This window comes from Lissotriton vulgaris, chromosome 10 (assembly GCF_964263255.1).
Source record: "Lissotriton vulgaris chromosome 10, aLisVul1.2, whole genome shotgun sequence".
Lineage (NCBI taxonomy): Eukaryota > Metazoa > Chordata > Amphibia > Caudata > Salamandridae > Lissotriton > Lissotriton vulgaris.
Window position 1 is genome coordinate 564,220,000 of NC_141698.1, and position 13,758 is coordinate 564,233,757.

A 13,758-nucleotide genomic window follows, 5' to 3' on the forward strand; every position below is an offset into this window, starting at 1 on the left:
TACAGCAACCCGTCCTCAATGCCAAGATTCTGAGAACAACAGTTCCACTAAGGCACAAGGCTCCAGGTCACTTAAAAACTACCGGAGGGGCAGGTAGTTTTTGTGGCACAGTACGTCTGAAGCAGAGATGTGTATCAACGCCATTTTCTTAAATCTGGTGATATTATCAGTCAGTAGAGTCCAAGTTCTCCACATACGGGTTGAAATGACAGGGGACAAAAAGGAACTGTGTGGAACTCTGCAGGTGATAGAGATCTTCTGGATCCTGGAGGTGCACATGTGAACCAACTGGTGTAGGTTATAAAAGTAGAATGTGATGCCTCAAAACCTCTGCTTTCATTCCAAAGCATCTCCAAAAGCAAACTTTTCTGAAGCATCCTAAAATGTTCTGCCCATCTGGCACCCAAGTACAAGCCATGGAGATATGCTATGGAATTGAAAGTATGTTTAGCTCTAGCAAAGGTTCTCATAACTTACAGGCATCCTCATCTTAGAACAGAACTACTTGCAGTGAAACTAATATGTTACGGTCTTTCAGGACTCTCTAATTATGAAAACAAAGCAGCGTGAGAAAGAAAGCAATACAACCACTGGTGTTTTTAGATTGTATGGGTGGGCCTCCTGGCAGCAGTAGTGAAACATTTGTGAAAATTGCTACCATTGGAGCATTTCTTCTGTGGACTGGCATCACAGCCTTGCTTGCCTCTTGTGGAAGGACTCGAAAGAATAGCTTCCCAAACATTATCTAGTGTTTTGTTCTTTCCAGATAATAGCCCCTTCACATAATAAACCAAGGGCTACGGTCAATGGCATCTAGAAGAGAACAGGTGCATTGCTACATCCTTTTATTGTTACCCTCTGGAACAGTCACACTCTTTCAGTGTTCTCACTTTAAGAAAATGCATCTCTGCTGCAGCTAGTGTACATCTTCATAGAACAAGAATGCAAAGCCAATAGGTTGCCCCTTTCGTATCTATTGACTTTGGCAATACATTTTGCAGATGTTGTGATGTGTCAGGAAAAATTGCTTTTTGCCATTGCTCTTTAGAATCGGCCAAAAATGACTGATGGTGGCCACATCATTCCTTATGTGAATGTGTGATGGTGTCTGTACAAGTACACGGAATGACGTGGGTGCTCTCCGTTCAAAAGACGGCAGTGTCATTTAGAATGCTAAAAAACAAATTGTGCGAAAAACCTTTTGAAAAAAGAGTGAACGGCAAGCAAGTGGCAGCTGCCATCCTCCCCCCCCCCCCGAAAAAAAGTATCTGAAATAAAATGCATCGGAATGAGAGAACAACAGATGAGAAAGTCGTGGAAAAGTTAAGGGGGGTGGCAGCAATGGGAAGTAGGTGTGTGAGTAACAGAGGAGCTTGGGGTAGCTGGATGAAAGATTTAAAAAAAGAATTACAACAAAATAGTAGCAAAAAAGCCCTGGTGGATGAAGCAATGGACAAACTGGGGGAGGAAGAAAGTAGGGAGTTACAGAGAGCTTATGGTATTGGGTGGTGGTTATTCGAGGGACAGGGCAAGCAGCATATCGAAGAGAGCAACTAAGAGCAAAAAGAAATAAGCACTCACTTGCTTATAGAAAAAGTAAAAAAACAAAAAAGGAGTCCACTACACGTGAACAGTGAAAGAATACAAGTCATTCAATCAAACTGAGGCTACGGTCCTGTGGAGGGACAAACAATCCAAGATATGGTATGGAACACAATGGGCTGGCCCTAATCCCACTACAGTTTTCTGGTATGGTCTACAGGAATTCTTTCAACAGACAGCTAAATGCTGTCTGCAGGTGAGAGTCAAAAAGTATGAATGGTGGAACTCTTTTCTTCCCATCATTGGACAATGTGGCCTTTCCAAAGCAGAAGGTTAACTCTCCTTACATAAAATTAGGGTGCCGAATTTAAAATATTCAAAGAAAGATCTTCAAAATCTCTGCGCAGAGATTACTTAATGGATTATTGTATCACTTAAAAAAGGGTTTCATCAGCTGTTCTTACCGGCTCAGATTTGGCTCATTCACAGAGGCAGCAGCAGTTTTTTCTTCATCAGTTGTGTTCTGCTCTGCTACCACAGTGGCTGACATTTCTGCCACCTTGCCTCGTTCCATGATAACCATCTCTATTTCTGGGAAAGGAAAGGGCACAATAATAACATATCAACATAATTAATTAGATTTTTTGAAGCATGCACACTATACGTGCTGTCAGCTTGCTATCACCTTGCTGCAATGTGGGCAATTCTGTAACAAAAGCCCAACTGTAAAAACAATGTTGTATGAATATTTCCATTTAAAAAAATTTAACTTTTTATCTTTTTCCTGAAACAGACAAAATGCTGTGTGGCCAACCGTTTCTTAATGAGAAATAATGTATGATTTAAAAATATATACTTTTTTTGCAGACAATTATGTCACATTATGAGTTATAAAGCTGAAATATAAGCCTTTGAGAAACATTTATTTATTGTTGTAGCTCAATCATGCGTATTGGCAGGTTACTTTCTATTCTAGCTACCTAAATAAAGAATAAATATATGACACGTTTGAAGGGAGTCTTAACAAAAAAAACATTATGATGTTATAGAAGAATAACATTTAGAACTATTCTTTCCAAATCAGAAAACCTTGAGCCTTTTGATATTTTTTTAAAGCCTTGCAATTGGGCAGAAGTGACTGGGAGAGTTCAAAAACGTTGCTTCCCTTCCCACAGGGCTGGTAGGTAGTTATATTAGGACCATAGGAAAAGCTTTTTTTGCCAATAGCTTTGGTGCAGTTTGAGGACTCTTCACGAAATTTGAAAAAAACTTCTTAGTTCAGCTGCTTTATTGAAAGTTTCGGGGTCATCCGTCAAGCATGGGCCGAGAAGAAAAAAGGGGGGATCCCAAATCACGTTTTTCCCCATGTAATGTCTATAGGGATTTTTCATTTTTTGAACACACTACAGCCTGAACTGCTAAACGGAATTACACCAAACTTGGCAGAAAGCTAGATATTTGTCGAGATAGCGTGTGGTTTGTGATTTGTTGTAAATCCGTTCAGTAGTTTCAGAGATATTTAAGTAAATAAAAATATCTGGGAGCCCGAAATCCTACTGAAATTTGATTGGCTGCTAACACTTCAACCTGGAGGCTTTGGCAGCCAACTTGGGACTGGGTCGAACAGAGTCCCACAGACAATGTACAAAAGAAAAACAAAAAAGAAAAGCAAAGACGACGGTAGAAACACCCCGACCCCCCCCCCCCCCCCACCCCCCTAAGGCCCCTTGGGGAGAGGGGTTGGGAAGGGAGGGGGGGGGCTGCATTTTTTAAATTTTTGGTAGGATCATTATAGCCCCCTGGGTGGGCCAGGTTCCAGGGCATTAGATCAATATAGGAAGAGCAGAGCATAGGCTTATTAATACCCTGGGGACCACCATGTCCCCAGGGCTTTTTTCTAAAACAAATGCTGGGGAGGACCATACGGCCTCTCCCACTGCCCCGGAGACCACTGCCTCCCCGGCACTTATAATTTTATAAACGATGGGGCCTCATGGACTCCTCCAAGCCCTGGGACGGCCTCCTCCCCGGGGCTTTACTTGAAAATAACGAGAGGGAGCTGCATGTACCCCCCCGCATCCCCAGGGGTCGCCACCTTCCTGAGACTTCATATAGACTATGGGGGCACATGGAAGCCCGCCCCCCACACCACTGCAGCACCGGGGGCTGGCACATCCCCGGGGCTTTCATTAGAAATAATGCAGGGGCACACGGCCCCCCCACCCCTGCAGCCAAAGAAAGTATATACAAGAGGACAAATGAAAGAGGGATGGGAAGGGGATAAACAGCCTTTGCCGTGCACCATGACACAAACTTGTTCCAACTACAGGCTTATGCCGATTTAGTGGAGGGACGCCTGGCTACCAAGAGGACATCACAGACTTCGGGTGGAAGGTTGAAAGCGGTCAACTGCTGCCACTCAAACTCCATGCAAGGAGCTGGAGGCTGGACAGGTTTGGGTGAAGAACCACCCCTGCTGCTGTGACAGAAGATCTTCCAGGGGCAGTCTGAGCGGAGGATCGATGGCCATGCTCAGAAGGCTGGAATACCAGACTCTTCATGCCCAATCCGGAGCCACAAGAATAACTTGAGCCAGGTCGTGCTTGATCTTCTTGAGCCCCCCAGGCAGAAGTGGTATAGGCGGAAAGGGGTAGAGGAGGCCAAAGCTCCTCTCACGACATAAAAGCATCACAGAGCGAGCACTGTCATGGAAACTCCAATGTGCAATACTGCTGACATTGCGCATTCTCTTCGAAGGTGAACAGATCTAACCAAACGTTTCCCCACTGCTGAAAGAGACCTTGCGCTATCTCTGGATGGAAACACCATTCGCGATCAACCAGGCACCGATGGCTGAGTTTGTGCGCTCAGGCGTTCAGAGAACCCACCAGGTATTGAACCACAAGGGTTATGCCCTTATGTTCCAGCCATGTCCAGAGGGGGAGAGGCTCCAGACAAAGGGTCCACAAACCCACCCCGCCCTGTTTGTTGCAGCACCACATGGCGGTGTCTTGGGCACCAGAACGTGGAGGGAATAAAATGGCCTCCTTGGCAAAAATAGCCGCAACTTCCTTGTGGAGAAGTGCCAAATGATCCTCCAACATTTGGTCATAGAGAGTGGCCTGGTGGGAGGGGTAGTCTCTAAGGGGAGGGAGTAGCCCCTTCGGATGATCAGCACAACTCACCTGTCCCATGTGATGGATTGCCAGCAGAGGAGGTGATGGAGAATCCTGACTCCGACTGGCCACTGATGGGCCTGAAACGTCAGACTATGAAGGTGTGGAGGCAGTGTCAGCAAGACAAGTGTTGGCTCGCCCGCCCGCTGGGTCCCTGAACCACGAGAACGCCGGGTCCCATGTCCGTGGCCAGGCAGCGGATGGACAGCGTGCAGCGACTAGGCTGGACAGGAGGCGGCTTGGCGCCCCTTCCGTAGCGACGAATGGGACGAAAGGCAGACTGAGGTGGAAGGGAGGTAACCGTGAGGCCCAAGGATCTGGCTGTAGCTTGAGAATCCTTGAAGCGCTCAAACGCGGAGTCCGGCTTTCTGCCAAAAAGGTGACTGCCATCAAAAGGCATGTCTATCAAAGTAAATTGTACATCCCCAGAGAAGACAGAATTCCTCAACCAGGCATAATGTCTGAATGTTACCGACGAGGCAACTGTTCTGCCCAGTGAGTTGTAGTGTCCAGGCCACAACGGAAGGTGAATTTAGCTGCATCTCTCCCATCTGTAACTGCCTGGAAGAGAACGGCCTGGCATCCTTCAGACACTGAGGTAGCACCTGCGCAACCATATCCCAGATGGTATGGGCGTATCAGTCCAAGAGGCATGAGGTATTCACCGATCTCAATGTCAAGCAGGAGGAAGAAAACTTACTCTTCCCAAGGTGGTCCACCTTCTGTAATTCCCTACCTGGGGATGCAAAAGGAAATAAACCTTTTTGAAGATGAGGCTTGGACAACCAAGATCTCGGGGAGGGATGTTGCAAGAGGAACGCAGAGTCACCCGGAGCAGAGCGGTGGTGGCAGGCGATTGTGCTGTCCTGGGCCTGGACCAAGTAACCAGATGGACATTGATGAGGGCTTCATTGAAGGGCAAAAGGGGTTCTGAAGTGGTAGTCGCAAGCTGAAGCACCGGTCAGGAGGTTAAGTCCTGACTGTTACCAAAGAAAGCTCGAGGCCAAGGACCTCGGCCACCCTTACCACCACCATGGCGAAGAAAGCTCCCTCGTCCGTAGCCACGGTAGGGGGAGAAAGCAAGCCAGTGACAGAGGAATTGCCCACACCACTGGCCTCACCCGGGTCCGTCTGCCAGTCCATAGATTCTTCAAGCTGGTCAGTTAAAAGGTCCAGCTGCCCCTCCAATTCCTCTTACCCACCTCCTGGCACAAAATCAACACCAGGGATGTACACAGGGACAGAAACTTCTGTCCAGCTCTGTGTCCACTTCAGGGATAAGGATGGGGTTGACACAGATAGGGGGACATGGTTGACGGCGTAAGCGTGTTGCTGGGGCCAAAGTCTGATGAACTGCTTTCGGGCTGTGTTAGTGAGTATATGGGTGTGCAAGAGTGTGTTCGGAACTGCCCCCAGTAGGCCTTGATACATATGATGTATCTGTATATCTGAATGTATGTTTAGGAGCTATTGGGTGTATTAGTGGTTGTATCCTTTTCAGATAGATATGTGAATTGCAATGTGACGGCCAGACTGGATGTACAACTGGGCAGTGATAACATTAATGTTTTGAACTAAAAAAAAACAAAGACATTTAGCAGTCATAGTTAGTAGCCCTAACTAGAACTTGCGTCCCCATGTACTGCTTATGACCTCTCACATGACATCACTCATGACATGTTCTACGACATCATTTATGACATCACTGATTACATTTCAAATGACATCAGGGATGACATCATCCACGCTTCTTTTGAACACATTGTTCTTTAAACGGGTATACCATGAAAATGCAAAAAATAACTAGAATAATATGAGGCACCATTACTACTATCATACATACAACCCATATAGGTAAAGCAAGCTTGTACTATTTGCAACATTGACCTTTTACAATACACTTCATGAGTTACCGAGTTCAAGATGACTGTGTGCAGGATAGGGTACCCTTTCATTCTTAGTGTTCAATCTGTATTCAACTGTTCAGGGAAACCAAGTTCCTCCAGATACTCAAGCCCTGCTACATAACTAATGCCCTGCTACGGACAGTCTTTACCTGTATCAAAGCCCTGACAGTCACTGAACCTACACTGAGAAATGAAGTGCATATGAGTAGAAAAGTGGGAACTGTTTACTCTACGGAAAATATGTACTCTGTACAACACTGCTTGCAGACAGTGTAGGTCACATGAGAAATACACTACAAAGAATTAAAAAGTATACACTAAGCACAGTGTATACTTTATGAAAACCTTATGCGAAGAGCTACTATTCACTAAAAATAACCATGGTCTGAAGGTTCTAAAATCATTAATTAATTAATTAATTGCAAGTTTATATAGCGCTAGGATCGACTCCCGGAGGAGTATCTCCGCGCTTCGACCGCTGCGAAACCCTTCCTGGCTTCCCTGAGAGATGGTCCCTTATTGGGTATCTCCAGGGTGAGACCAGGCATCCCCGGCGGTCTGGTGGGGCCGTTAGTGAAGATGTGGCAAGCTAATGCCCAGAGTTGCCGAGTGTGATCGCTGATCAGAGTGGGCACCGAGGCGAGAGAATTATCGAGTCCGCTGACCCTGGTCCAGAAACCTGCCGCGTCGGGAATCGAACCCTGGTCCCGGGCCGTCCTCTGCTCTCGGGTCTGCCGCCTCTAACCAGTGAGCCACACTACTACACATATTACTCGCAGTCTTCATACAGATACCCTATCTTCTGAAGCAAACTAAGCACATGTAGAATGCTTAGTAGCTGGTGCACACAGTCTTTTATGTTGAGCAGAAATTGTCATGCTGAGGTGATTCGGTCTAACAACTCAAGACTGCTTACAAAACTTAGTATGTAGTACTTAAAATCTTTCTCCTGTTGAAAACATTTCTGCAGAACCAAAAGTCTTGTGTGGAACATATTGAACACAAGTCAATCGTCAACTGTACATAGAGTTACTCTTGAACACAAAGATTTATAACATTTTAAAACCTCCACACAGTTATGGTGCTTTAGGAGCCTATGCATTGTGTAAACATGTACACCTATTGGCTGGCCCAAAACTGTACTAAAATAGGTAGAAAAGTATTATGGTTACCCACCACTATGTAAACTATAAAACAAACTAACAGACTCATCGGATTATGTCATCAATGATGTAATTTGTGATGTCATAAATTATACCATGAGTGATGTCATAGTTCATAAGGAGTGCATGGCTAGGCGCAAGTTCTCGTTAGTGCTGCTAACAATAACTACAGAATTTCTATGTCTGTTCAAAATGTTAATGTCACTGAGAAACTTACCTAACTATGTTACTTTAACCTTTGGAGGTTTTTTCAGCAAATTTCTGAGTTTTTCTTTCTTAAACAGTTTATAATGTTACTTTAACATTTGTTATTTTCAGTGAATGTATATAGATAATGTTACTTACTCAGTAAGCATCTGTTCTTGGCATGTAGAGCTGTAGATTCACATGCACTGATTACTCCTGCCATTTACTGTTGGGTCCAGATGTTTGCAATTTGTTTTTCTTCTAAGAAGTCTTTCATAGTCACGAGGTGAGGCAATTCCTCCTTTTTAGGTCTCGGAACTGCGAACAGATTGCGAAGCAATCTGTCGTTCCGAGACTCTATTGTAATCATTCTGGCTTTCGAGGAGTCAAGGGAGACAGACAAGCGAGGTGCACGCGCAACCTTGGAACTGGGATCAGGTCGCGCGCGCTTCCTGTCTCCCATGGCTCCTTGGAAGCAGACTCACACGCACGCACACACATACAGACCCCCCCCCCCCCCACCTCGTCTCCGCGTGTCTTTGCGCAGTAGTGGCAGTGGCGCCGGCGCGGCTTTCCTCACACAGTGTACTGAACTCGCACAGGGGGGAGGGGCTGCCCTCTCTCAGCAGTCGTTAACTGCTGTCAATCACTGTGGCATCGGACACTATGAGGGCCGGGATCTTGATGTGCTGCGTCACGTCGGAGGAAGTAGGCAGAATGCGGAGGACTCGTGTCAGAAAATATAATGCAGCACAAGACGAGTCTCTGATGGCTGCCCGCCGCGCAAGAAGCATGGAATGTCGATTGTCTGGCCAATCTAAAAGCAGAGAAAGCATCCTCTTACACAAAACATTCTTCAAAGTGGAAAAGATTCCATATTTGGATGATGGATCATATCTTGGTCCTTGTGGCTATGCACCAACACAATATTTTCCCCTTTCTGTTGCATCTGGCGAAATCTAGCAAATATACGAGTATTTTGACTGCTGTTTCATTGCATCTTAAGACTTCACAAAATCCATTTCTATTCTCTCGTTAAAGAGTTTGAGAGTTCCATTTCTAACTTTCCCTTCCGTAGTAAAGCACCCACCAATCACAGAATTTTGTCGTAGAAAGCTTTTGACATAACCAGTCCGTGTCTTCGGTCGAGGATACCTTCATCTGTGGTTCTGTGTTCATCACACATGTTGCATAGTCCTTTCAAATCTATATTTCTGTCTTTAGCATGATCCCCAATGTCATGTAGGAAGATTTTCCATTCAATAGATTTTGCGTGGCAAGGGTGTGTTGAAGGCACAGATCCACTTCGGTAGCTTCTGCAGTTTCACTTACCACAATCGATAAGGCGCAGTTCACAGTGGTGATGCATTATGCATATTCTTCACACGCTACTGTTGACTGTTCGGACTTAGGGTGTTGTGAAAGGTAGTCAGCCACATTTGTGCATTCAGGCTAGTACCCTATTGGTGTGAGGAGTTTGGGGTTGGTGGATACTTTTAAGGACCGTCCATACAGTTATAGGTGGAAGTGTGCACAAGCCCATTTGATGGTAAGGGAATCCTTCCGTATGTGCGCAAAGCATTTCTCTGTACTGGTTAGTGCACTGCTTGCAAAGACAATCGCCCTTCATTCATTCCTTCCAGTGGTTGCAGTAGGACAGCTTCTAGTCTGATGGGGCTGACTTCCAATATAAGCTTTGTCTCCTTGGCAGGATCGAAGTATGCCATAGTTGTATTTTGTAGTAGTGCTTCTTTGATGTTGTGAAATGCTGCCTCTTCTACCTTTCCCCTGACCAAGGGATGCGTTTTCTGGGTTAGCTTTTATAGAGTTCCGTAGAATTGAACGTCTTGTAGTGAGTGCACAGTAGTGAGTAGTGAGTGCAGAGTAGTGAGTAGTGAGGGCAGAGTAGTGAGTAGTGAGTGCAGAGTAGTGAGTGCAGAGTAGTGAGTGCAGAGTAGTGAGTGCAGAATCGTGAGTGCAGAATCGTGAGTGCACAGTAGTGAGTGCAGAGTAGTGAGTGCAGAGTAGTGAGTAGTGAGTGCAGAGTAGTGAGTAGTGAGTGCAGAGTAGTGAGGGCAGAGTAGTGAGTAGTGAGTGCAGAGTAGTGAGTGCAGAGTAGTGAGTGCAGAGTAGTGAGTGCAGAGTAGTGAGTGCAGAGTAGTGAGTGCAGAGTAGTGAGTGCAGAGTAGTGAGTGCAGAGTAGTGAGTGCAGAATCGTGAGTGCATAGTAGTGAGTAGTGAGTGCAGAGTAGTGAGTGCAGAGTAGTGAGTAGTGAGTGCAGAGTAGTGAGTAGTGAGTGCAGAGTAGTGAGTAGTGAGTGCAGAGTAGTGAGTAGTGAGTGCACAGTAGTGAGTGCACAGTAGTGAGTAGTGAGTGCAGAGTAGTGAGTAGTGAGTGCAGAGTAGTGAGTAGTGAGTGCAGAGTAGTGAGTGCAGAGTAGTGAGTGCACAGTAGTGAGTAGTGAGTGCAGAGTAGTGCGTGCACAGTAGTGAGTAGTGAGTGCAGAGTAGTGAGTAGTGAGTGCTGAGTAGTGAGTGCAGAGTAGTGAGTAGTGAGTGCAGAGTAGTGAGTGCACAGTAGTGAGTAGTGAGGGCAGAGTAGTGAGTAGTGAGTACAGAGTAGTGAGTGCAGAGTAGTGAGTGCAGAGTAGTGAGTAGTGAGTGCAGAGTAGTGAGTGCAGAGTAGTGAGTGCAGAGTAGTGAGTGCAGAGTAGTGAGTAGTGAGTGCAGAGAAGTGAGTAGTGAGTGCAGAGTAGTGAGTGCAAAGTAGTGAGCGCAGAGTAGTGAGTGCAGAGTAGTGAGTGCAGAGTAGTCAGTGCAGAGTAGTCAGTGCAGAGTAGTGAGTGCAGAGTAGTGAGTAGTGAGTGCAGAGTAGTGAGTAGTGAGTGCAGAGTAGTGAGTGGACAGTAGTGAGTAGTGAGTGCAGAGTAGTGAGTAGTGAGTGCAGAATCGTGAGTGCAGAGTAGTGAGTGCAGAGCAGTGAGTGCACAGTAGTGAGTAGTGAGTGCAGAGTAGTGAGTAGTGAGTGCAGAGTAGTGAGTAGTGAGTGCACAGTAGTGAGTGCAGAGTAGTGAGTAGTGAGTGCAGAGTAGTGAGTAGTAAGTGCAGAGTAGTGATTGCAGAGTAGTGAGTGCACAGTAGTGAGTAGTGAGTGCAGACTAGTGAGTAGTGAGTGCAGAGTAGTGAGTAGTGAGTGCAGAATCGTGAGTGCAGAGTAGTGAGTAGTGAGTGCACAGTAGTGAGTGCACAGTAGTGAGTAGTGAGTGCAGAGTAGTGAGTGCACAGTAGTGAGTGCAGATTAGTGAGTAGTGAGTGCAGAGTAGTGAGTGCAGAGTAGTGAGTAGTGAGTGCACAGTAGTGAGTAGTGAGTGCAGAGTAGTGAGTAGTGAGTGCAGAGTAGTGATTAGTGAGTGCAGAGTAGTGAGTAGTGAGTGCAGAGTAGTGAGTAGGGAGTGAAGAGTAGTGAGTAGTGAGTGAAGAGTAGTGAGTAGTGAGTGCAGAGTAGTGAGTGCAGAGTAGTGAGTAGTGAGTGCAGAGTAGTGAGTAGTGAGTGCAGAGTAGTGAGTGCAGAGTAGTGAGTGCAGAGTAGTGAGTGCAGAGTAGTGAGTGCACAGTAGTGAGTAGTGAGTGCAGAGTAGTGAGTGCACAGTAGTGAGTAGTGAGTGCACAGTAGTGAGTAGTGAGTGCAGAGTAGTGAGTAGTGAGTGCAGTGTAGTGAGTAGTGAGTGCAGAGTAGTGAGTAGTGGGTGCAGAATAGTGAGTAGTGAGTGCAGAGTAGTGAGTAGTGAGTGCAGAGTAGTGAGTGCAGAGTAGTGAGTGCAGAATAGTGAGTAGTGAGTGCAGACTAGTGAGTGCAGAGTAGTGAGTAGTGAGTGCACAGTAGTGAGTAGTGAGTGCACAGTAGTGAGTAGGGAGTGCAGAGTAGTGAGTAGTGAGTAGTGAGTGCAGAGTAGTGAGTAGTGAGTGCAGAATAGTGAGTAGTGAGTGCAGAGTAGTGAGTAGTGAGTGCAGAGTAGTGAGTGCAGAGTAGTGAGTAGTGAGTGCAGAGTAGTGAGTGCAGAGTAGTGAGTGCAGAGTAGTGAGTGGTGAGTGCACAGTAGTGAGTGCACAGTAGTGAGTGCAGAGTAGTGAGTAGTGAGTGCAGAGTAGTGAGTGCAGAGTAGTGAGTGCATAGTAGTGAGTTCTGAGTGCAGAGTAGTGAGTAGTGAGTGCACAGTAGTGAGTAGTGAGTGCAGAGTAGTGAGTGCAGAGTAGTGAGTGCAGAGTAGTGAGTGCAGAGTAGTGAGTGCAGAGTAGTGAGTGCACAGTAGTGAGTAGTGAGTGCAGAGTAGTGAGTGCAGAGTAGTGAGTGCAGAGTAGTGAGTAGGGAGTGCAGAGCAGTGAGTAGGGAGTGCAGAGCAGTGAGTAGGGAGTGCAGAGTAGTGAGTAGTGAGTGCAGAGTAGTGAGTAGTGAGTGCAGAGTAGTGAGTAGTGAGTGCAGAGTAGTGAGTAGTGAGTGCAGAGTAGTGAGTGCAGAGTAGTGAGTAGTGAGTGCAGAGTAGTGAATAGTGAGTGCAGTGTAGTGAGTAGTGAGTGCAGAGTAGTGAGTGCAGAGTAGTGAGTGCAGAGTAGTGAGTGCAGAGTAGTGAGTGCAGAGTAGTGAGTTCAGAGTAGTGAGTTCAGAGTAGTGAGTGCAGAGTAGTGGGTAGCGAGTGCAGAGTAGTGAGTAGCGAGTGCAGAGTAGTGAGTAGCGAGTGCACAGTAGTGAGTAGCGAGTGCAGAGTAGTGAGTGCAGAGTAGTGAGTGCAGAGTAGTGAGTGCAGAGTAGTGAGTGCAGAGTAGTGAGTGCAGAGTAGTGAGTGCACAGTAGTGAGTGAGTGCACAGTAGTGAGTGAGTGCACAGTAGTGAGTGAGTGCACAGTAGTGAGTGCAGAGTAGTGAGTAGTGAGTGCAGAGTAGTGAGTGCAGAGTAGTGAGTGCAGAGTAGTGAGTGCATAGTAGTGAGTACTGAGTGCAGAGTAGTGAGTAGTGAGTGCACAGTAGTGAGTAGTGAGTGCAGAGTAGTGAGTGCAGAGTAGTGAGTGCAGAGTAGTGAGTGCACAGTAGTGAGTGCAGAGTAGTGAGTGCACAGTAGTGAGTGAGTGCACAGTAGTGAGTGAGTGCACAGTAGTGAGTGCACAGTAGTGAGTGCACAGTAGTGAGTGCACAGTAGTGAGTGCACAGTAGTGAGTAGTGAGTGCACAGTAGTGAGTGCACAGTAGTGAGTATTGAGTGCACAGTAGTGAGTATTGAGTGCACAGTAGTGAGTATTGAGTGCACAGTAGTGAGTAGTGAGTGCAGAGTAGTGACTAGTGAGTGCAGAGTAGTGAGTGCAGAGTAGTGAGTAGTGAGTGCACAGTAGTGAGTGCACAGTAGTGAGTAGTGAGTGCAGAGCAGTGAGTGCAGAGCAGTGAGTGCAGAGCAGTGAGCGCAGAGCAGTGAGTGCAGAGTAGTGAGTGTGCAGGGTGAACAATACCAATCCATACCACATAATTCCATTACACACCACATGCATACACTCCATAACACATGGCTAAAAGACATTGCCATTTACAATGCCATTAGCTCTAACTCAAATAAATCCGAGACCTATTGCATTTCCAATGCTTGTTGTGATAAGTGCATGGTCATCAACTCCATTGTTAGATTTTTTCCCGCAAGAGGGTGAAAATGGAGTAAGTGTAGAATAGAGATGTCCATGCGTATAATAAAGAAATGCAACAACTACAGGTACACGGGGAGGCAGGTGGGCGCATGTGAATCTAC

At 46.3% G+C, this 13,758-nt stretch overlaps 1 protein-coding gene across 4 annotated transcripts in view; it reads right to left on the minus strand.

Moving 5' to 3' along the window:
• Window positions 1-13,758, minus strand: part of CLEC16A (C-type lectin domain containing 16A) — a 704,284-nt gene that overhangs the window by 426,595 nt on the left and 263,931 nt on the right. For all 4 annotated transcript variants that reach the window (XM_086941416.1, XM_086941414.1, XM_086941413.1 and 1 more), the window contains exon 11: window positions 2,007-2,133. In XM_086941416.1, coding sequence (XP_086797542.1) covers window positions 2,007-2,133 — 127 coding nt within the window. The remainder of the gene's footprint in view (window positions 1-2,006; window positions 2,134-13,758) is intronic.